At 36.0% G+C, this 23,253-nt stretch overlaps 4 protein-coding genes and 1 pseudogene across 4 annotated transcripts; 2 read left to right on the top strand and 3 right to left on the bottom strand.

Moving 5' to 3' along the window:
• Positions 1-244: 244 nt before the first annotated feature.
• Positions 245-5,476, bottom strand: LOC147298098 (uncharacterized). Its single transcript, XM_086254995.1, has 13 exons — positions 5,289-5,476; positions 4,601-4,714; positions 3,991-4,101; positions 3,849-3,911; positions 3,613-3,726; positions 3,372-3,521; positions 2,887-2,964; positions 2,592-2,813; positions 2,418-2,504; positions 1,996-2,115; positions 1,170-1,262; positions 748-1,003; positions 245-611 (listed from the first exon to the last, which is right to left on the bottom strand). The coding sequence occupies exons 1-12, from the start codon at positions 5,433-5,435 to the stop codon at positions 944-946; spliced, it is 1,359 nt and encodes a 452-aa protein (XP_086111121.1). The 5' UTR covers positions 5,436-5,476; the 3' UTR covers positions 245-611; positions 748-943.
• Positions 5,477-8,011: 2,535 nt separating this feature from the next.
• On the top strand, positions 8,012-12,486 carry LOC147298097 (protein ULTRAPETALA 2-like). The gene is made up of 4 exons (XM_086244076.1): positions 8,012-8,021; positions 10,568-10,837; positions 11,360-11,732; positions 12,312-12,486. The coding sequence occupies exons 1-4, from the start codon at positions 8,012-8,014 to the stop codon at positions 12,484-12,486; spliced, it is 828 nt and encodes a 275-aa protein (XP_086100202.1).
• Positions 12,487-13,483: 997 nt separating this feature from the next.
• On the bottom strand, positions 13,484-16,780 carry LDL2 (LSD1-like2). Its single transcript, XM_086250308.1, has 2 exons — positions 14,671-16,780; positions 13,484-14,533 (listed from the first exon to the last, which is right to left on the bottom strand). Exons 1-2 carry the CDS (start codon positions 16,202-16,204, stop codon positions 13,821-13,823), a joined length of 2,247 nt encoding a protein of 748 aa, XP_086106434.1. The 5' UTR covers positions 16,205-16,780; the 3' UTR covers positions 13,484-13,820.
• Positions 16,781-19,083: 2,303 nt separating this feature from the next.
• LOC147298095 (uncharacterized) lies at positions 19,084-20,690 on the top strand (annotated as a pseudogene).
• Positions 20,691-20,831: 141 nt separating this feature from the next.
• On the bottom strand, positions 20,832-21,568 carry LOC147298094 (phytohormone-binding protein-like). Its single transcript, XM_086229030.1, has 2 exons — positions 21,370-21,568; positions 20,832-21,262 (listed from the first exon to the last, which is right to left on the bottom strand). The coding sequence occupies exons 1-2, from the start codon at positions 21,548-21,550 to the stop codon at positions 20,976-20,978; spliced, it is 468 nt and encodes a 155-aa protein (XP_086085156.1). The 5' UTR covers positions 21,551-21,568; the 3' UTR covers positions 20,832-20,975.
• Between the last annotated feature and the right edge of the window lie 1,685 nt (positions 21,569-23,253).

The raw sequence follows: 23,253 nt of genomic DNA, 5'->3' as shown, positions 1-23,253 counted from the left end.
TCATCATATTTCTGATTGAATAAATTCATCTTTTTTTGTAGTCCAACTGCATTTGGATTTATTTTTTTCTAAGAACCTGTAATGACAAGTATCCATTGACTTGTCGATTAGCTCATTAGTGAGACATGCAGGAAATATCATGAATACATGTATCTTCTTTTATCCATGTGATTTGTGGATGATTGCGTATACGGTATATCTAAAATTTATCTGAAGATCTTGTACCCGATGAAAAAATGAGTCATGGAGTTTCCTCGTTCCCTAGAAAATGTGTATCTTCTCTTCCAAATGTTAATTTGTCACTGTACCAGCCCCATCTGTTTCACTCGGACATCAAGTGATAACTGTGATATAATGAAGTATTGTTGACAAGATGGCAAAATGAGCGGCAAAAATTTAAAGTAAAACATTGAGGCTAAAATTGTAATATTCAACTAATTTCCTAGGCATACTTTCTTCAAAGCAAAAGTGATTGATTTTCTTGCATCAACCCAAATCAAAGAAAACCCCATGGTGAAGAAAATTCCTGCCCCCTCAAACAGTATCCTCATTTGTCTCTTTGGATTCACGCAGTAGCTCCCTTCCGAATTCCAATAAACTGAGCCAGCAAGCTGATCAAAATAGTAACAGGAGTACCAACAAATTTAGAATTTGGAGTTCTATATTACATGCAAGCAACTGTCACATAAAAGTTAAAACGCAAAAACCAGGAATTTTAGCAGCAGAAGATCAATTAAAGTCTGTTACCTTATATTGAAAACTGAGGTGAGTTTGATGTCAATCCTGTTATGTGTGTTGAGCAATTGCAGCAAGAGCATATCTTGAGACTGCCATAACTGGTACAGCAACGTACTTCTTGCATGATAAATAGGAACTACAGACGTCCCTGAAAACATTCCATTCCACAACCTTCCTGTCTTCATTGCAAAACTTTGGTTCTACATTATACGGCTTTTAAAACCTCTCCAAGAACTAGCCCCCACTGAGTCCAATGGGAGCCACCCTACATTAGACAATCCAAAAAAGCTGAAATTCAGGACGCAATAAATGTCTTAAATATATCTACCGCAATCACCATTTGCAAAAGCTTCGAACTTGCCCCACTTCAAAAATTGCACAATAGGTCAAGCCTCAACCAGGAAAATAAACGATGTAAAACGAGCACTTACCTGGCAAAATACAGCGAATGGCTCTCTTAACGGTCCATCGCACGAAAGCTCACTTGTACTCCCGTCAACAAAGGTTCCATCAGCAAAGATCACCTGATACAGGTTAACAACCAAAAGTGATTGAAAACAAGAGCCTAACTGCTGGTTTTCAAGCAACTTTTCAAAAGTTAAACTCCTACTCCTGAAACTTGTTAATGCAAGATTTGGCACCACTCTCAATATAAGTTGTGCATAGAACTACCCAATTTTCACAGTTTATAAAGATTTCAGTAATGCTATCATGCATTCTTGGCTGTCTAGATATAATGTAACTAGTGAAGGGCTTAAGAATTGCCATGGGTTCTCGACTAATTTTCAATTAAGAAAACTCTCAAGTGGAAACTAACAGACTGGAGCCAATATCCAAATGCATGCCGCCACTAGCACCCGTCCTACAATAAAGCTACATGCATGGATTTCAAAACACTAATGCCTCATTTATATGAATTGTCCGCTATAATATCATGTTATCTTGGAGCAGCCAACCCAACCAATTCAGTCCAAAAAAAAAAAACCAATTAACTATATATGGGGAGGAACAAGATTTTTATATTGAGATGCAAGGATTAAAATATTCAATAACCTCAGGTGCACTTTAGACTTATGAGGCATCTAATGCACACAATTTGCACTTCATGAGAACCAGACTCATAAATTTGTTTTTGGTGCGGATTATAGTAACAGAAGCTGCTGCTGCAATGCTTCTATTGTTGCAAGAGATGCAATTTAAGAAAATAAATTCCGAAAATCATTATGTAACTGAATGTAGAATTAAATGTGGCCAGACCTCTGATGCATATCCAGGAGTTGTACCAGCAATTGGTTTAGTAAATGAACCAACTGGGGAGCTTTTCTGTACAGCCTCACAGAAAGCAAGAAGACGCTCACGGCTTCCAAGTTGTACAGCCTGAAAAGAATTACAAACCATTTGATTTTTTCTTCTGTTTTAGCAGAGCATGCTTGTCAACTAACATCATCAATCAGTTAATCAAAACCGTAAAACCAGAATAACATTATCATCTTATATTTATCAATAGAGATGCTATCTGGTTAAAAGGATGAATTTTACAGATTACTATAAATTAGAATAGATAGAGAGTTGTTAACCCCAGACCATGTGACCATTAAGGCAGAACTAAATCTCTGAGCCCACAATATAATGTTTTTGGAGGTTCACTCGGAAAGAATATAAAATGAAGCACAAACTACCTGTACTGTGTCATGACGAGGAACACGAGGAAGTGGCTGAACCCTATACCCTTTGGATGCCATAACTTCAGCTATTAGGAAAGTCCCCTATTGTTACAGGAACAAGGGAAAAAATCAGTTCCAAATTGAAGTAATAAAAATAAAATGTGAACTAGGAAGTGCAGATTCCAATACCTTGATAGCCTCACCTACCATTTGAGGTGAAAGGAACAAACCCTGGAAAAACGCTCGCATAATGTAACCAGGAGTTGAGCCACAATCAATTCCAAGGCCGGGTGCAGAAAGACGAGCTGCTGCTGCTTTAACCCATTTTTCCCTCCCTGCAACATATCCACCGCATGGTGCAATTGTTCCACCAGGATTTTTTATCAAACTGCCAGCAATTAAATCTGCACCCTGTTCACCAATAACAACATTTTATTGCCCTTCTTCAGAAGAAATAGAAAAAGGGATACAAAATGTCACGTACCACCATTGGAGGTTCAATGCTTTCCACAAATTCACCATAACAATTATCCACCATAACCAAGCAGTTAGGATTCTGCATCTGTTTCAATATATGACGAACAACCACAGTAAACTTTTCGAGACAATGAAAGTGACAGCAAAAAATGATTGCTAAGAGTTAACAAACCAAATTAGAATAGCAATTTCTCGCTACTCCAGAATAACAAATTAGATTAACAATAATAGTGGGAAGTGTCGAAGAAAATCTTGCAAGATGATACCCCAGTATTCTGGCTACTCAAGGAGCAAAACAATTGGATATAAAAGATATCAGTAGTTAAAATTATCATCCTATTTAATATATAATGAATTAATGATGTCACCTTAACTTGATAAAGATTCCAATTGATATCCAGATTATAATCTTTGCGGTTATTCACTTCTATGGCACACTCTGGCTAAAAAGCCAGTTCCATGTAATTCACAATGAAATTCTGAGAAACTTACCTTAATTATCTTAATTGCTCGCTTTATCTCATCCACACTTAAACTCTGACGCCATGAATAACCACAAGACCTCTGAATAAGTGCACATTTTGTTTCAGGTCTCAATGCATGCATAAGTGCATCCCAGTGAAGGCCACCATTTTCAGCAAGCTAAAATGACATTAAATGTGAGAAAGTTCACATAGCACAGCCAGAAATCTGAAATAATTGTTTTTGTATAACTAATAACAATATAACATACTGGAACTTCACGGTATTTCACTCCAAAATCTCTCAAGGATCCCATCCCATGAGAGTCTCTCTTTCCAATAACTTCTTCCAATGTGTCATAGGGAGGACCAGCAACTGCCAAAAGCTGACATTTAGATTAGTCAAAAGTCTAAACCATATTCCAAGGAAAAAATGGATGGAGAACAATTTATAGCTGCAGATAAACTTTCAACAGGAAGTGCATGCAATATCAAAGTAAAAGCTCACCTCATCCCCTGGCCTTAGAAAAGCAAATAAAGCACAGGTTATAGCATGAGTTCCTGAGAAAAACTGAAGGTATTGGAGAAGAGGATTAAAAAAGCATTGTAAATACCCCTATAAAGTAAACATAAAACACTACATGGAAAACCTGTGAGCGAACTATTGCAGATTCAGCCCCAACAATTTCTGCAAAAGCTTGGTCAAGCGCTTCGCGTCCCCCAGCTTCATCATGACCATAGCCAGTGCATCCGGCGAAATGCTGATTATAGACATAAGCATGACAACAGCCATGATAACTACCATATATGATAAATTTTATCATCACATAATACGGTAAACTTTCATGATTTCAAGAGACCCAGAGAGAGAACTCTGGATTTTTTACAGAATTAGGGCATATAAAGGATGATGACACAAAAAGAAAACAGTAAGGGCTATTATTTCATTGCATGTAGTACTTATTTAAACAAAATTTCAAAGCACGCATTCTAACAGCTACCATAACCAAATAAAAGGCCTTTGAACAAAGAACAAATCTAGACATGCTTCCGAGGATTACATCAAAAGCATTAAAACCAGGGCATGTCACAGTATCACCTGACAAAGCATTGGCATTCAAGTATAGTATACCAATAACCATCTCAGACACTATCTCTAAATTAAACAGAAGGCTACTTACACGAGATCAAATTTGAACATTCTAATATAACAATAACCATCCCGGGCACTATATCCAAATAAAACAAAAAGTTACTTACATGAGATCCAATTCGAGCATTTTGGAAAGCTTTAAGAACACGGTTGGTATTGCGTGCCACCAAATTATCCACTGCTCTGAACTCTGAATATAAGGAGTCCACTGCTTCCGCAACCTGCATTAAATGAAGCCACTTGAGGTATCATCCCAATGAAGCTTTTAGCTGTTAACACAAACATCCAGCTCCATATTTACTGTAACTAAATTCACAATCTATGCCTAATAATTCAAATTATGTATATTTGCTACAGAAATTAAGCATTGTATTTATAAATGGAAGATGGGTTTGTTTGATTGCTCTGAAATTCAAGGAAACATTATGTTATGTGACTTATACCAACCAAAAAGAAAGAAGAAATTAAGAAATTAAAAAAAAAAAAAAAAAAACTCCAAATAATCCACAATATGCTTGACCGTTTTTTTATCTGGTATAATCATAAGATGTTTTTTTGTTTCACTAGCTATCAAAATAATTGGGTTTCGAGAGAATATGAGGCTTGAGCAGCACTAAAGCTACTCTTCTTGCATGGTTTATTTGAGATAAACAACAGAAAAGTGAGCCCCCATGCCAAATGCTTAGAAGTTTGATTTCTAGTAAATTCCAACACTTACCCAGAAACCAAACAGAAAAATAATAATCTTGAAGGTTCTGGAAATTTGGAAAGTAGCATGGACTTAAAGCAATTTACCTCTGGAACAAAAGGACAGTCTTTCTGATGATAATGGTGATTGGTAGCGACTGAGACTGGCGAGACTGAACGAGTAGTAGTCATGGGTACAGAAGCTCTAAGTGTTAGCGTAGGATAGGCAGATGTGGCGCAGGATAAGGCCGACATCCTCAAGTAGGTTGAAGGAGACGCTTAGTCCTGTGACTGTGAGTGAGCGTAGCCTCTTGCGGACTTTGAGCGCTTGGCAAATTCTATATTTGGGATGGGCAAATATGTCATTTTATTCTTTCTAAATGTTTTTATTGATTGCTTCTATCCTCACACTCACTCTTTTACTTCTCACCTCACGCCACTCCTTTTTTTTTTTTTTTATTGCTATTTGCACACCTTTTTTTTCTTCTTTTTGCACATCCAAAAATTTAATTTGTAAAAGACAAAAAACATCAAAAACAAAATTACCCACCTCTATCCCTCTCTCTCCCCGTCACAGCACCCCCCACCCTAGACCTAAGCTCGACAGGAACCACCCCGGCGACCACCTCAGCCCTGCCCAGTCCCGTTAAGACTGGAAACCACCCTGACCCACCCCTCTTTCTCTCTCCTCTCCCTTTCTTTGTCTCTGTCTAGCTTCAAGACCAGGGACTTCCCTGCTGCCTTCCTCAATCTCCCCTCTCTCCCCAAAATATTAAAAAAAAAATTGCAGCTAGTTTAGCGGACCAGTGCCGAAACTTGTTGATTTTTTCGACAAGTGGGTTGAGTGAAGGAGAAAGGGAGGTGGTCAGTGAGGGAGGGTGAGGGAGGGAGGTGATCGGGGTGAGGGAGAGAGATAGGTTGGGTGTGTGTGTGTGTGTTTTTTTTTTTTTTATCTGAGTTGATGGAGTGTGTTGTGGTGAAAATTTTTGTGAAATAGATAAAATAGGGATATTAGGATAATTGGAATAGTGTGTTAAGAGAAATTTTAAATTTTAGAAGAGGGTAGGGGATGTGTAGGAGAAAAAAAAGAGAAAAATAGTGTGCAAAAAGAAAACAAAATGGTGTGCAAATAGCAACACTCTTTTTTTATTTTTGAAATTACAATTTTATCCTAATATGAAAAGACCATAAAGGATACACAACTAAAAAATTAAGGAAGAAAATTCTAGTAAGGTGGACAAAGGTCCAACTGGCCCTTTCCCTTCTCTCTCACATTCCCTCTTCCTTTTTTCCTTTCTTCCTTTCTAATATGAACAGACTATTATACCCCGATATGAATTAATTGACCATTAAAGAAAAATTGTTTTTACATAATTAAAATCAATTTACTCTATAAACCCTACAACTTGCCAACAATCTAAATCCAACCTTTCATCATTCTCACTCTCAATCCTAATTCTAAACCCTAACAATACCTTGACTCTATTTGATCTAAAAAATCAATTTTTGACAAATAAAGGGTGAAATCGTTCATAGGGAACCTCCAAATGAGACAAGAGTTTATATTTTTTTTACATTTTTGAAATTTTTCATACATCATATCTAGGTAGTTGGTTTATTGGTTCATGTTTTGTTTGTTGACGAACTAGTACCTACCAATTAAACACGATACCAATTTTCGATAGGATTAAATCGAATGGTGAAAAGTGAAAACTATTTCAGTAGATGGGTACCGAGTAGAAGTCATATGTTCGACCGTCGCCCACCGAATACCTTACTTATGTTTGGTTACTGCATGTCGAACAATGTAATTTCATATGCTTTAAATCCTTTTGGTGGGAGGGTTTCTGAATCGAAGCATCTAATTCACGGTGGGAGGGTTTCTGAATCGAAGCAGCTAATTCAATGCCTGGCCACCAAATACTATCATTGTATTTGGTGGACCGGTGTTGAATGGCCTTCGATCGATAGAAATAGTCCCTAATCCTATATCCCATGAACATGCAAAAAACACCTTCTTTTTTTTTAATGTCACAATCCATACAAAACATCAAAATTAACACACACAAAAATAATGACAAACAAGCACGTGAAATTTGTGAAATTGTGAAATATTTACTTAAAATTTGTGAAATATGTAGGAAGTGGAGAGTTTTGGGCTGCCTTCAATGGAGTCATGGAGGAATTATACTTTTTCTTCAATATAGATGTTGGGTTTGGGGAGGGAGAAACATATTAGGTCTGGGAGTAGCATGCTAATATATACTAGAACAACCAACCTAAGACTAGGCAGTAGCATGCTTACCAATTATTCGCTTTCTTCTATTTTCAAATTTGGTCGATGACAAAAATTTGTTTAAGTTTTTAAGTTGGCATTGACAAACTTGTTAAGACCGATATGAAAGTTAGAGTACTCTAACTTTCATATCGGATGAAATTTAATTTGGGTTTTAATCAGCAGCATTCAATCACATACTACTATTAAGTTCAATATTACGCATGATGAGAAATGATATAAATTACTTAGCCTTTTCTTCTTCGTCGTTTCTAATTGAGCCACGTAGATGGTTTACTGTGTTGTGCGACGCAGATAAGTGTGCCCAATTTTTCCTTTTTAACACTTGGGTTTCATAAGAATAGAATCAGTGTATCTATCCTGTCTTTTTTTTTGAAACAATGTATCTATTATGTGTAACGACATAGAAGACAACCTTATATATATAGACCTTAGGGTTTAGCGTTTAGGCAATAACAACTTGGAATCAGACCAGATCTACTGAAAATAAACATCAAACAAGTTCGGGAGCAACCTAGAATCAGATATGTTGAGAATGGCTCCAGGTAAACTCTTTATTGATGTTTTTCTTTGTATATACCATTGTTTAGGATCACCATTGAAGATCTGATACTAAGCATATATGCTAGCTCAATGATGTGTAATCTAGAGATCTATTAATTCGTGGTCTTGTTTGGAATCAGATGTCTTTGGGCTAGACCAAGAGTTCAATATGTGTTTTTATATGAACTTATCGTTCTTAATTGTGAATGTTTTTATCTATAATTAGATGTTCTTAGTACGTGTACAATTTTAATGTTTACTTTCCCAAACCTAGTACCACTACAAGAAATGTGAGCAAAGCCTACCAATAATTGGTTGCTATAAAAGAGGTGGCAATTGGGAACTTTAGTCTCATTGCCCAATTACCACCAGTTTTTGTTAAAATCGAAGCACTTTAGTCTCCATTACTTAATTGATACCCTTTTTATAGCAATCAATGAGGGTGAATTTTGCTCACATTTTTTGTAGTGCATGTACTTATTAACAATTTCTTGTACTACAACAATAGATCCATAAACGATCCTTAAACTACCCATATTGGATATGAAAATGTTAAGGAAATTAAGGGCCTGTTTGGTATCCTACTCAAATTTTTTTTTCCAAAAATTAAGATTTTTTTTTTTTTTTTAAATGTGAGTATTCAAAATCAATTTTTAAAATTTGAAAACTTGTTTGGTATGAAATTTGAAAACAATTTTAAATTTTAAAAATGTTGGCAGCTAAAAAAGAAGGAAGTGTTAAAAAACAAACGATGTTTTTTCGTTTTTTAAAAAAGGCTTGTTTTTTAATCATTTTTTTCTATAAACTGTTTTTTTTTCAAATGGTCTACTAAATATGCTTTCTTGAATAAAACATGTTTTTTTGTTCTTTTAAATGATTTTTGAATAGGATATCAAACAGGCTCTAAATATTTATAACATTTTGATTTATTTTTTTCAAATAAAAGGGTAGCGGGTTGGGTAGGGGCTAATTTATTCTAGGGCAAGGATGAGGCATCCCCATATTCCTTAAGGTGGGAAAGATAGGGGCGGGATGAGGATTGAAAATTGAAGTAGGGGATAGCGATGGCAAATCTGACTTCACCCAAATCAGTTGCCATTTTTACTTTAAGAATAGAAAAAAGATGTGTATATTATATTTCAAAGCATAAAATTAAGGCCAAATTGTACAAATAAAATAGTCCTCGTGGTTAATTTGCACCATTTTTCAATGTTACACTGGTGGTTTAAATTTTTTTAATTGTACCTCTTTGTTAAAAATTTTATTGCTCTTGGTTCAATTTCATAATTCCGTCCAATTTTAGTCAAATAGCATGCGTAAGTGAGTGAGTAATTAAGATCGCTCTTTCACTTAATCAATTGACCATCCAACTAGTAAACATGAGATTTTTAATAAGATTATTTAACTGAAATTAGACAAAATTGTGAAATTGGACCAAAATTAATTGATAGCATTTTTGGATATATAGAGAGTATGATTGAAAAATTTTAAACCTTAAAGAGTAACAAAGAAATATAATACAAACCACAAATTAATAGAAAGTTAGCCTCAAAGGAATAGCAGGTCAATCAAGTCAACTTAATTATCTATAAAAAAGGCAAAATGGTTATCGATATCCTACATGATATAATTGCCAGTTTGTTTTATTTTATTTTATTTTAATTAGTTTTTTCAAACAGTTTTTGTTTATTATGCCTTTATATTTTGTTCTTGTTAGTTATATATATATATTACGAATATAGACTATAAATTCAGTTAAGAGACAATCTAACTAATTATTAGATTTATAATATGGTAAGATAATATCCATACTAGAGGTGCAATTTAAGTAAAATATATTAGTGATGATAAAATGAGAATGAAGAATTACATGCATGTTTTGACCATTTGAATGAAACTTTGACATACATTGAACCTTACATATTGGTGCGAGAGGTTATAAAGCATGGTGTGGTTATAAACTCTAGGTATGTGGAAACATTTTCCTGTCTATAAACTTCTATTAGGAAAGATTTAAATCGTTCAAGAAACCAAAGTGGGTTTATGGGGAAATCAAATTTTTCAAGAAATCAACCAAAGGTTGAATTAAGCTATACAGTCCTTAACGTTTACTTGTACTTATACAAATTAAATACATAGCTAGCAAACCCTCTGAGTCTCAGACATTTGTCAATTGCATCTTGGCCATCTCTCTCTCTCTCTCTCTCTCTCTCATCTTTTCCACGCTTTTCGACCTCTGCATGGCTGTTTAGGTGTCCTTTATCAGTCCATTTCGGATTCTTAATTTACGCACCCCAGATTCGCTTTTAACAGAGATATTGTTTACAATCGATGATAATAAAGAAGTTTTGAGCACACAAAACCCTAGCCGTTGTCATAAAAATTAAGTTCCCCACTTAATTATGCTACTATTGCACCACATCTACATGCTATCCTAATGGGTTTTCGTTGATCGATTTTTATACAAATTAATCTAGCTAGAATATGTTTTCTGATTGTTTTCATGGGATTAATTGGTTCTTCTTTTTTTTTTTTTTTTTTTTTGCAGGTCCAAAGAGATCATCAGCAAGGAGATCATCATACACAAGGAGATCAATAAGGCGATCCTCATCTACTGGGAGGCAAGCAGTCAACATGTTCACTGATGAAGATTTGACTCGGCTTCAGGGAATAGATGGGCTGGAGCGACGAGATAACAATCTCGAAGTCCTTTGTGGCTGCACAAGCAACAAAGTGGGGGATAGTGTAGGAAAGTTAAGAGTTTCTCCAACTGGACAGTTTTTAATACGTTGTGAATGCATTGTACATGCGAAAATAGGTACTCGATCTATCTCTCTATTAATACAATTTAATTCTATATTTCTCATGTATATATGGTTGCGTTTTAATTTATGCTAATTAATTAACTTCTTCTTTTTGTTCCTAGCGATTTTCTTCTATTTGAATTTGTTGCTACCCAGTGTTAGTTTATTCCCCAATGTCCTAAGTTTTTGAGATTTGGTTGTTTTCACAAATAATTAAACTTCAATTTTTTGGACCTCATGAAGTCTCTCTTGTTAAGCCGCCCTTGATCAATGAACGTACGAAATCCTTCAAATTGCATCTGGTTTTGTAACATGGTAACGGAATTCTGGTTGCTAGCTGGAGGGAGGTAGGTCTCATGATGAAATCTTCAATCTCCAATTTGCCTACATTTCTCTTTATTTGTTTGTCTCCCTTTATGTGCAACAACATAGGCTGACCCCATGAAGGAAAGTCACAGCTTGATAGATATATATACATACATTGTTTGTATGTTCTCTAAAAACTATCAAAGCGAATTATATACGCAATAATGCAGAGAGTAGTGACTCAATAGAGATAAAAGAGAAGAAAGAAAAGGAAAGGATATTCACACCAAAAGCATTTGAAAAGCATGCACGAAGACAAGGAGTGAAGAAGTGGAAAAGCAATATTTGGGTGATCATGAACGACCTAAAGGTTCCACTTTGGAAAACCGGGCTGCTCAAGTATTACAGGCATGCTGCCAACGACGTCAACTGGGGCTCTGCAACTCGACGTAAATGGAATTTTCACCGGGACGAGTTCGTATGTTGCTCAGACTGCAACAAAGAACGCAGGTTTCGTCGGAAGAGTAAAGACGAGTGCAGAGCTTTTCATGACGCTGTAGCTAATAGAGCAACATGGCAATGTGCTGACCATCCCACTCACAAGTGAGTACTTGACCTCGATCACCTCGCTTAATCATTTTAATTATATATTCTTCAAATTTTCTATCAATAAAACTTTCTTTAATTTGGTGATTATATTTGTTGTTTGGCAGTCATTAACATGTGATATTGTCAAACTTTGGTAATATGATCGAAATTACGTGACTTTTTGTTTAATATTGTGTGGCTTGGATTTAACAATTTTATATATAGCATACATATGTCTGATCAATTTATATTTCTAGAAATTGTTAATGTATCTTAATGAAATTGTAGCTGAGGAAGCTGCATATTTGGATAAGATCGATAGCTGAAATTTATTTTCATACAAAAAAGGCCAGATGAAGAAGAGCTTATATATTACAGTTACAAGTCCCCACAGATAACTCAAATTTGAAGCATGCTAATTAAACATCACTAGAGTTACAAGTTTCCACATATAACTCACATTAATTTTAAGCATGCTAATTAAACATCATGCTTGCTAGACATCGTTGGGATATTTGCTCTAAAATTAATCTTGTGTGTGTTAATAATTAAATTCTTGGACTTAATCTTCCGATGCATGCATATATGTTTCAGGATAAAATGTGGTGACGAAGAAGAGCGTGCCGGTCGCAAAAGCTGTCGGGGTTGTCCTCGAGTTTCGACATGCGAGGGTTGCACCTCTTGTGTGTGTTTGGGCTGCAACAGGTGCCGCTTCCTGGACTGCAACTGCCGGACTTGTGCTGACTTCATGCTCAATATGGAACCATGAACTCATCCCTCCCTAGCTTCATGCCATAGCTTGTTTTGCTTAGTAATAGGTACATTAATAAATTTGAGACTTCATATCTTTTAGTGGAATGGTTGTAAAATTCTAAATTTTCAAATGACTTCATAACAATGTGGCTTTCTATTTCAATGGTTTTTTTTTTATTTTTTTTTTATGAGTATTCATTGTCTTGGTTGGGTTTATGTTTGCAATCATTCGAATTATGTTTTAGAGTGATTGTCACCCCCAAATTACTCTCGCCACCTATTTTTTATATATTCCCTAGTGAAATTACTTTTTAAAAAAAAAGATAAGCAATTAAGGTTATGCGTAGCTTTTGGACATTATGCTAGTAAGTGGGTGGGTTAAGTAAAATGGTTTCGTCTTAAAAACTTTTTTTGAGGAGTAGGAAAAACAGGTAATAGCGCTATTATTAGTCTTGAGCTTGCTAAAGCGCAGTTTATACTAATTTCATATTTGATATTAGAAAATAGACTAAGGTCCTTCATTGTCTATTTCCATATTAAATTTTGGAAACTAGACACCAAAGTGTGTTCTAAAAACTTCATTTAAGAGCTGATTTAGGATGTGGTAAAAAAAAAAAAAAAGAGAGCTGATTTAGGACTAAAAGGTTGTTTACTGAAGTTACCAGATGATCAAAGTCATCTGACGAAATTTACAAGAAAGTTTTGGAAAGTGGGACACTAAAATTTTTTCCAAGATTTGCTACTAATAACAAATTTGCACCATATCGTCCTTGCCAAATAGAACACCCGATAGTTAAGTGAACCTCTCGAACACTCGAAGCAAATTAGAAAGAGCCCGTTAATGCATCAACACGACAACACACATAAGTAGAAAAGAGGAAGGGTTAAAAAAAAAAAAAAAAATCTAGTGTGCATTACAAAAATTTATGATTAGAGATAGAGCACATGACATTCAAAAAGATTCTATATCTTTAAATGTTTACTGATATTATGTTCCCTACAAATATGGGAAGCTTGTACAAGTAATAAGGTCTTCAACCTAATCAAAATTTCACAGCCACGTGAATGGCTAAAGACTGTCTAGTTAGCCGCTATCTGGGTCAAGGTCAGACTAAAACATGTTCTACAGAAACAAACAATGGGCTTCCCCAATTCAACTCCAAGAGATCAACTTCTCTTTCGAAGCTACCAAATAACCAATCGCTCAATGATATACAGAAGTGTGCGCCTGAAAACAAAGGCACTCTGAATTCCAGCAACCTTTCATGTAGCATGCGTATACATCAAAAGACTCCATCCATGTCAATGCACAAAAGACCTAAACATCAAGTTCTTGCAACTGACAGCAACTTATTGCCGTCCAGCAGACATGCGATTCCTGCCCCTGCCTCTTCGTGCATTGGCAATACTAACTGTCAATGAATTCCCTACAGTTCCTAGGGCACCAGGTCCCATCAGCGTCAAGCCAAGATTTTTCACCAAGTATGATAACCTACTTTCATCACCTCCTGTCACCAGTTCTAACCCACATGCCTGCTCACGAGATATAAATGTGTAAAGCTGCAAGGGTACATTTAAGGAATGTTGCAAGCTGTTTGCTAACTCTTGTTTATAGCTGTCTTCACTACTCCCAACACTAACTCTCATAAGCCCTATTGATTTTGGGTCCTCTGTTGAAGGATCAAATACAAACGAAAAATTCCCAAATTCTAGATCAGGTTTCTTGAATAGATCTAATAGCATATCATTGCTTGGTCCAACATTCCTTTGCATGACTTTCCTTGGATTGTTTTGGCTACGCCTTGTGGCACGATATATGCACGAAGCTTCTCTTAGGCCACTCAGGAAGGCCCCATGCATGGTAGCTGGATGTTGCCTAATTGTGGCCTCACCTGCAAAGAACAGCCGGTTTCCCACACTCTCTGCAAGTAAATCATAGTCACCACCAGATGACTGTACTCTAACATGAGAGTATGAACCATAGGAAAGGGGATCACTGCCCCATCTTGTACATATGGTTTGAATTGGATTAGGCACATCAATGCCCTTAGGACTATATATACCTGAACAGGGAAATGGAAAAGAAAAATCTATCAGACAAGCAGATCTAGATGGAAGCTTTCAAAAATCCCAAAAGATTATGACACAAAGACGTAAAACAAGAGAACTACAAATCAATCCTTTATTGATAAATACATACCTCTGAGGACGCTTAAAACTCGATGGAGCAATATGGATGGCTCTGTGAATTCAAATGTTTGTGCAGCTTCTCCAGCCACCAGTGCAATGAGAACTGGACCTCCAGAAACAGTATGGTAGCCATAGAACAAAAAGTACTCTCCACGTTTACGGCCATGTTCATTGAGACATCCAAAAGTATCCAAGTCTTCTCCCCAGAAAACATGAGGAAAAACCATGGCTACTTTGTTCAGCAGCCCAAACCCCAACCTTTCAATTGCTGCAAGCTTCTTTTGGGGCAACCCAGGTTCAAATCTGATAGAACCTTTTTTCAGAACTCCAAGAGGAACAGTGCATAGGACCATATCCCCTCGGAACACTTGGTCCCCTGCAATAACTTCAATCCCTTCATCTCCATAACTAATAGAATTGACAGTCTTTCCATAGAATATGGGAACTCCTTCACACAATGCTTTTATCAATCTCCAATTACCTCCAGCAAGAAAGCAGTGGTCCCCACCCATTTCGTAAGGATCATCCTGATCCCAATAGGCAGCTGAGAGATTTGATAAACATCCAGCATTTGCATATTCCAAATTTGCAAGATGCCAATCAAGAAGTTGTCTCTCCTCACTACTTCTAGCAACAGCATACAACTGCCTCAGTGTCTCCAAAACTGAACCCAGAGAAATATCATTTGCAAACCCACCCATAGTTTGTCTGAGTTCCATGACTTTGTCAAGCAACTTATTAAAAATGACTTCAATCCTAGAATCAATTTCCTTATCAACAGGTGTCCCATCAGGCTTGTACAAGGGGCACTTATCTCTGACCTTATGAAGTGGAATAGAAAGCTGCCTGGCCATAACTCCAAGAGGATTAGCATGGATGCCAGTAATGACACTGCCACCAAGATCCACGGCAGAAAATTTGCCACCCTGCCCCATCTTTTGTGTGTAAACTCTTCCACCAGGTCGACTTCTACCTTCTAAAACAGCCACCTTGAAACCCAATGACAGAAGCTGCCTTGCGGCAGCTAGCCCAGCAAGTCCTGCACCAACAATAATGACAGTCCCTTCGGTTGCCTCCTCAGGCATATGAGCCACAAATGATGGTGCAACCCCAAAATTAATGTATCCATTATACAAAAGAAAATCGTAAGCTGAAGATATCAAATGCTCATACTCACCGCTCACAGTTTCTTTAATCTGTCCTTTTGAAAGCCACACTCGCACATTACCCCTCCACCTTGCTAAAATATGATTCCTCACAACAATATAATCATTCTGCAGCTTCCCACCCAACTCACTGACCACCCCAGCTTTAATTTCCTCCTCAAGCAACTCATCAATGGGGAACCCAAGGGACAACGCAATCATGGCCTCAGTTTCCGTCTCTTTCTCCAAATCCTCCATGGTTCTATTCCTTTTTTTCAAAGTACCACCCAAATGCTTCTCTATGAGATCATCCATCAGATTCTCATCATAATTTCGCAGACCTGCTTTCTTCCTCAGAGACCGCTTAGTAGCAGAACCATCTGAACCTGGCTTCTCCATTACCCTATAGTGTTCTCTCAACAACAACTTCTTAACCCAAATCAAGTAGTTAGATTAGAAACCAATCAAGAACACAACCTCACATTTCTTAAGATCCACGAGCATATCACCTTAAGCAAATTATTATCAAATGGGTATTTCATTTTCACCAATTTCGTCAAAACCCATTTAGCAATATGTTTATATCCTCCTCGCATCAATCATTGATACATTGATCATCTTTATACATAAATTGAACAGACAATTCACATATATCAATCACTTTCCTCAAACCCAATGTTATTGCTAAATCCAACCAGTGAGTCAAACCAAGAAATCAGAGTTACTATCACTCAGAGTGACGACACAAATTAAACTAAATCAAAATTTGTGGCCTAATTTTCCATTTTGTAGTCAGAATATATTGGAAAATGTGTGTAAAATACACTAGAAGTTTACGCGGAAGGTTCCTGAAGAATTGAAAGTGAAGAGTGACTCACCTGGTTGGACCGAGTTGAATCGCAAATGGGTAATTTTTTGCTGGGTGGTTCAGTAGGACTGTAGGAGTTAGGGTTTTGTTTTGGTGCGAGAGTGCTGTGTGCGACCGCGAAGGAAACAAGTTAACTCAATGGATTGGAAATCGGATTGGAGGGAAATTAAAGATGGTGGGCTTTGGTACCAAAATTATGGTCCACTTTATGACGAAGATCAATACCCGACCCGACAAGCAAAAGAATAAGCCCACTGACAAATGGTTTGAGGCCTGAAATGGCTCATGGAGTATATTTTTTATCAGTAATGCTACACTTACCACATTTTTATACCACAATTTCATACCATCTTACATGACATTCATACATTGGACACTAAAAATTAAAAAATAAAACCTAAAAAAGAAAAAGGAAATACCCTTCTAGTAAAATAATGACACATCAGGTGGGATACAAATGTGGGAAAAAAATGTGAGACAACTAGCATTATTGATTTTTTATTAAGGAAGGCTTAGAGTTCAGTCCATTTTATGAGTTTTTCTTATAGCCTGTTTGGGAGTACTTCTATAGCCTGTTTGGGAGTACTTCTATAGGAGGAAGCGTTTTTGCTCAATAGCGCTTTCACTAAAAGTGCTTTCAGTTTGTTAGAAAAATATAAATTTTTTTGAAAAAAATATAAGTAAGTTTGTAAATGTATTTGGAAACGCTTCATGAGGATCATTAGGAAGTGTTTTCAAGTGCTTTTATAACTTAAAAGCGATTTTTAATTTTTTTTGCTAAACGCAAACAAAAGCGTTAGTGACTATTTAAAGGCGCTTTTAAGTTTTCTAAAAGCACTGTCAAACATGCTCTTATACTAAGATCGGTGGTGATTTAGGTTTTTAATCAAGTCATTTTATTTTTCTTCTTTAACGGTTTTATATTAAGTTTTAACTTTAGGATTTTTGGTAGATTCTACACCTGAGAAGAGGAAATACCCTTCAAATCGGGGGAGAACTTTATTATGAATTAAAAAAAAAATCTTATAAATTAAAGAACTTTATTATGAATTAAAAGAATTTTCTTATAAATTTTAAAACACGCCCAATTTTCATCTAAAAATTATTTTTCTAAAAGACCCAAACTTAATTATCTATTTTTTTAATTAATCAACTTCGTTCATTTGAACTCACATCTTTCCAACAAAAAGGGAATTTGGTCTAATCTACTAGATGAAATTATCATTAATTATCAAGAAAGTTTCTAAATGCATCCAAAATTAACCAAGGGGCTTAGCACAATTTTAAAAAATAAATAAATAAATGAATTTATCCCTAATGTACCTGATCAAAAAATTAAAAAAAAATTATTGATCAAGTATTTGGGGCATTCAGAAGCTCAGGCCTATCAATAGTGAGCCATGTAAGGAGTTCATCCTTACTATACAATTATACAGTTTCACACATATTCAATTTTTTATCCTTTTCCTTTTTTAATGATTAATTTAAAAAAAAATCAATACATGTCAAATTGTTATTAGTTTATAAATGGCTCCTTAATTACGAATTTACGACTTGTTTGGTAAGGATTACATTACGACTTGTTTATACATTTCTACTTCCCCCAAAAAAAAAAAAAAACAAGGCACAGGGCACAGCCCAAAAATGGGGAGTGCATCATGGGGAATGCCTGAGGCAATAGTTGACCCCATTTAGGCATTTAGTGTTGTTTAACCTCCTATATAAATATACGTCATCAAATTATACTCTTTGAGCTTCTTAGTTCTGACCGTCTTATCAAGGAGTTAATACATTGCATTTACTTCTCTGTACTTGTAGATATGGCTAATTTTAATACCAAAAGTCCAATCCTTGATCATTTGCAAGATCAAGCAAACCCAAGTGGGAAAATTTGCATTTGAAGGCATTCCTCTTCTATGTGAACAAATCGTAGAAACTAGAGCATAGTAGCATACAACTCAAATTCAATTAACAATGTATATGTTATTAACTTTTTTATATCATGCAGAAGTTAGAGTATCTGGTCTAAACCAATTGACAATGCGGTCATTGAAGGTTATAATATCATGTAGAAGTTAGAATATCTAACCCAAAACTAATGGATAATGAGTAAAGAGACTCAAAACCTACGTGGTATTCTACTCTCAACACAAGTCTCATGTCTCTTTGACAATACCTTCACAATGTTAAAAAAACAAAAAAAACCAACCAAGCCCATGTTCATACTTCAAATTTCAGTTAACGGATTTGATTATATCACAAGCTTTAAAAACAAGCATCTCTAAAATGTAAAGTAAAACTTAAGAGATAATGTATGGCATTGCAAATTCTATAAATAGCAAGGGAAACCGATGTAGTTCTTGTATCTATCAGCTTTAAGGCCTTATTTAAATATTCGTAGCATTCAAGTATGGAGGTCTTAAAAAGCAGCTCCACATTAATCATTGTGCTAGTACTGTTTATTGCAGGTGTAGAGTTTCAAGCTAAAGCATATACTTCTCTTTACTGTAGCAATCCAGCTAGCCGATGCTATGGAAAGACTGTGGAATGCCCATATGAATGCCCAAGCAGTTACTCTGAGCCTCTGAGGACCCAAAAGCCAAAGTTTGCTATGTTGACTGTGATTCACCTATATGCAAGGCCCACTGCAAACGTGAGATAACATTCTTTCCTAATTCGATCATACATTTCCTTTGTATTAGCTAGTGTACTCAAAATTTATATAAATCACAATAGGAATGACTCGGAAATATTATTTTACTAAACAATACTCTCACACATTCACATTCAGTTATCAGATTGTGAATCTAAATTAGTAGTCATGTGTATTCTTATTTGATTATATGATTCATTATAATTATTTGATAATATAACATGTCTGGCAAAAGAATATCACTTAAAAATAACAATACAAAATATGTTATTTCATAATTTATGTTGAAGACCTGCGTGACCTGCGTCTTTCAACTTTCACTATTGTCTCTAACTTAATCACGTGTGATATTTATTTTAAAAAACCTCGTTTGGCCAGCTTAAGAAAATATATCACTTATCCAATGTGAGACTATTGTATTTAATCCGCACGATTACTAACAATTAAGTGTCTTGTTGTATATAAATACAAACTTAATGAAATGTTTGATATTTTTACACCGCAACCAAACTGCAATAGTCCTGGATCAGCATGCTATGATCCCCGTTCATTGGTGGTGATGGCATTGTCTTCTATTTCCATGGCAAGAGCATCCAGCACTTCAGCTTAGTCTCTGACAGAAACCTCCAAATCAATGGCCTCTTCATCGGCCACAGGCCTGCTGATCGATCGAACCCGCGACTACACTTGGATTCAAGCCCTGGGAATCCTTGTCAACTCTCACAGTTTTTCTGTGGAAGCCACCAAAGTAGCTACATGGGACAACCAATTTGACCATCTGAAATTCACTTACAATGGAAGCAATGTAGTCTTGCAAGAAGGCTATCTCTCCACTTGGTACTCTCCAGAAAAAAGATGTTAAAGTTGAGAGAATATCAAGCAAGAACAGTGTCAACGTATCACTGAATGATGTTGCTGAGATTTTGATCAATGTGGTGCCAGTGACCAATGAAGATGATAGAATCCACAACTACCAAGTGCCTTCTGATGACTGCTTTGTCCACTAGGAGGTTCAGTTCAGGTTCCTTGCCCTGTCCCCAAAAGCTGAGGGAGTGCTTGGAAGGACTTACAGGCCTGATTTTGAGAACCCAGCAAAGCCTGGAGTGGCAATGCCAGTTGTGGGGGGTGAAGACAAATACAGAACCACATCACTTCTCTCTGCAGATTGTGCTTCTTGCATGTTCTCAGAGGAAAGTGTGGCAGAGAAATAAAAGTCTGCAGTTGTGGATTATGGCACACTTGACTGCACCAGAAGATCCTCAGGATATGGGATTGTTTGCAAGAAATGAGAGGAAGCTTTAGCTTCCAGGGAATAATAATCTTGGCAGTAAAAGTAAGTGTGCTGTTGTTTGTTTTAGCTAATCAAAGTTATGTAATTTCCTGATGTGGGAAAAGTGTGTCATATTTCTCCATGTATTAAAGCCCAAGTCAAACAAAAGCATAGGCTTTCCCACAGTTCTTTCTAGCAAGTGAGTTTGCAAGTTCAAAATGGGTTCTCCCCCAGCTCAAGAAACTGGCCCAAAATTTCTCATTCATGTCAAAGATTACCATATAAAATTGAAACGGTCAAGCCCTTACTGAACTCACTAGGACTATTCTCATGGTGCTCTGCCTTAACAGCCCAACCGACATTGAAACATAACAAAGTTCTAGGTAGCACCATTCAACAAATAAGATTCTAGGTTCCTGATGAAAGCTAAAGCAGACATTGTTGTCTTAGATGGCATGGTACTATCTTCCACTGCTTCAGACGCATAGGTGACATTGACACTGACCAGAGTCTCCTGCTCCTCAATAGCAGTAAGTTGAAAAGTTGTCTTGTATGAAGAAAACCCATGGTTCAAGTGGCCCCCTTCTATGACTTGCAGCCCAATTTTGTGCACAGACTCATCAAGGTCCACTATCTTTTCCTTCTGGTAACTCATCTTTGATACATCTGACATTTTTCCCAAAACAAAACAAAACACAAAAATTCATTATTAACATTATTCAAAGAAGCTGTTCATATTCCAGTATTGCAGGCCAAGTAAGAGTTGGACTCACCAGAGCCAAAATTGAAGAGCAAGACTGTACCCACGCCACCATCTCCTTCTATCACTTCCACATTCTTGACCAAATTTGGGACGACTTTCGGAGTCACAATTGTCACATCTTTTGCCAAAGCTTTCCACAAGGCTTCAATCCCAACACCCACTTTTGCTTCAGTTTTAGTTTCCTTAATCATGGTGCTCTCAAAATTTAAGTCTTGAGAGAGAGAGATGAGGACTGATATAACCCAGGCCATATATATACAAATAGTATTGTCTTATTGATCAGTGGCAGGGCAGCATCTTTTGCATATATGGACACAGTGGCATGCTAGATGCTGTTTTTTTTCCTTCAGTCCAACAAAAAAGATGCTATTTCCTTTCACCACTGGATGGTTTCTGTAACGAGAACATGTCAATTAGGAGAAACTTACCTATCACAGTGTTTACATTCATGTGTCAATTTCTTTCACCACGGGCTAGGCATGTGACGAAACAAATAGATACAACAAATATATACTACAACCCTTACATACAAGTTTTACTATAAGCATTCCCACATTTGGTAATACTGTACCTTCTTTTTAGGACACGTTTGGTAACTAATAGTCTAATACCTATAACATATATAGACTAATTTAGTATTGTTTGGATGGATGGATGCAAAGATTGAAATCATGAATTCGGATTTTTGAAAATAAGCTCATATTAGCTGGAAGAATTATAAAACTATCACATAAAATGTAATTAATTGAACTTGAAATGACTAAATGCAATGTAATATTATAAATTTAAAGTTAAATTACTAAGGTCCCGTTTGAGATTGTTGTGGAGGACCCAAAAGCTGCTGTGGATGACAATTCTCAATCACCCATAACAGTTTTGGTGTTTGGTAAAAAAATGAAAAAGTGTTTTGCCCCACAATTCTCAACTCCTTATAGCAAAAATAGAAAGCAAGTTTATAGGCGCTTTTGAAAGCTGCAGTGAATCACAGCAATAATGAAAATTTTATTTTACCCATAATACCCTCATTTTAGTAATTATAAATAGTCACAACAGTTTTACATTACAATTTACCAAACACCTTCATACTGCTTTTTGTACCTATAACACTTTTGAAAATATAGTTTACCAAACACTCAACTGATTTACTTCACAGCTGACTTTAATTCACAGCTGCTTTACTTTACAGCCGTTTTTTCTCACAGCAATCTCAAACTAAGCCTAAGTACAATGAATCATTTAAAATCATTCATTGTACTTAGTAATTAATTTCAAATTCATAATATTTTTACACAGCATTTAGTCATTTCAAAATTTCGGATTCAAATCAGATACATTGTAATAAATGCATTGTATGTAATTTAACTTTATTGTGAAAAGGCCAAATCCTTTCTGTAGACCATGCAATCCAAAAAACCTTTATTTGATGCACGGACAGAACCAAAAATTAAAATGGAATGGGCTGAAGGTTGTGGACTGTGGGCTGTTTGTTGTAGGCCCTGGTTGGGGGTTGTTGGCAATGAGCTATGGGCTATGGCCCTAAAAATGTGCGTAAAAAAAAATAAAATTTGTGGAGTAAACCGTTCTATAGCTCAGTCAGCCTTCTATATAGTTCTATTAATGAGATAATCTTTGACGGGTTCTTTTTAGACGGTATGGATTATGAGAACATATATATTGGAAGGGTTACGGGTGTGATTTTGATCCGAAAATTTCTAATTTTAGAATGTCCCAAATAAATCCGAAAATCAGAAAATTTCAAAAAAAAAAAAATTGGATTGGAATTGGAATGTTTTTGTAAATTTCGATCCAATCCGAATTCTTATCAGAAATTTTTCAAAGACATTCTGATTTGATATTTCTAAAATTATGCTAATTGGTTTTGTAATATTATATA

Source organism: Dryas octopetala, chromosome 1 (genome assembly GCF_963921425.1).
Source record: "Dryas octopetala chromosome 1, drDryOcto1.1, whole genome shotgun sequence".
Taxonomy (NCBI): Eukaryota; Viridiplantae; Streptophyta; class Magnoliopsida; order Rosales; family Rosaceae; genus Dryas; species Dryas octopetala.
The sequence above is the reverse complement of the archived record's forward strand: the minus strand, read 5'-3'. Positions and strand labels throughout refer to the sequence as shown.

What these genes read in the sequence shown, in the direction of transcription:
- LOC147298098 (XM_086254995.1), bottom strand. Translation starts at nt 5,435, where the DNA reads ATGTCGGCCTTATCCTGCGCCACATCTGCCTATCCTACGCTAACACTT. An exon ending in GAGCAATTAAGATAATTAAG is followed by an intron (nt 2,965 to 3,371) that starts GTAAGTTTCTCA and finishes ATATTGAAACAG; the next exon opens with ATGCAGAATCCTAACTGCTT. An exon ending in CTCCTGGATATGCATCAGAG is followed by an intron (nt 1,263 to 1,995) that starts GTCTGGCCACAT and finishes AACCTGTATCAG; the next exon opens with GTGATCTTTGCTGATGGAAC.
- LOC147298097 (XM_086244076.1), top strand. An exon ending in CATTGTACATGCGAAAATAG is followed by an intron (nt 10,838 to 11,359) that starts GTACTCGATCTA and finishes GCAATAATGCAG; the next exon opens with AGAGTAGTGACTCAATAGAG. An exon ending in GCTGACCATCCCACTCACAA is followed by an intron (nt 11,733 to 12,311) that starts GTGAGTACTTGA and finishes TATATGTTTCAG; the next exon opens with GATAAAATGTGGTGACGAAG.
- LDL2 (XM_086250308.1), bottom strand. Translation starts at nt 16,204, where the DNA reads ATGGAGAAGCCAGGTTCAGATGGTTCTGCTACTAAGCGGTCTCTGAGG. An exon ending in AGTTTTAAGCGTCCTCAGAG is followed by an intron (nt 14,534 to 14,670) that starts GTATGTATTTAT and finishes TTCCCTGTTCAG; the next exon opens with GTATATATAGTCCTAAGGGC.
- LOC147298094 (XM_086229030.1), bottom strand. Translation starts at nt 21,550, where the DNA reads ATGATTAAGGAAACTAAAACTGAAGCAAAAGTGGGTGTTGGGATTGAA. An exon ending in GCTCTTCAATTTTGGCTCTG is followed by an intron (nt 21,263 to 21,369) that starts GTGAGTCCAACT and finishes GAAAAATGTCAG; the next exon opens with ATGTATCAAAGATGAGTTAC.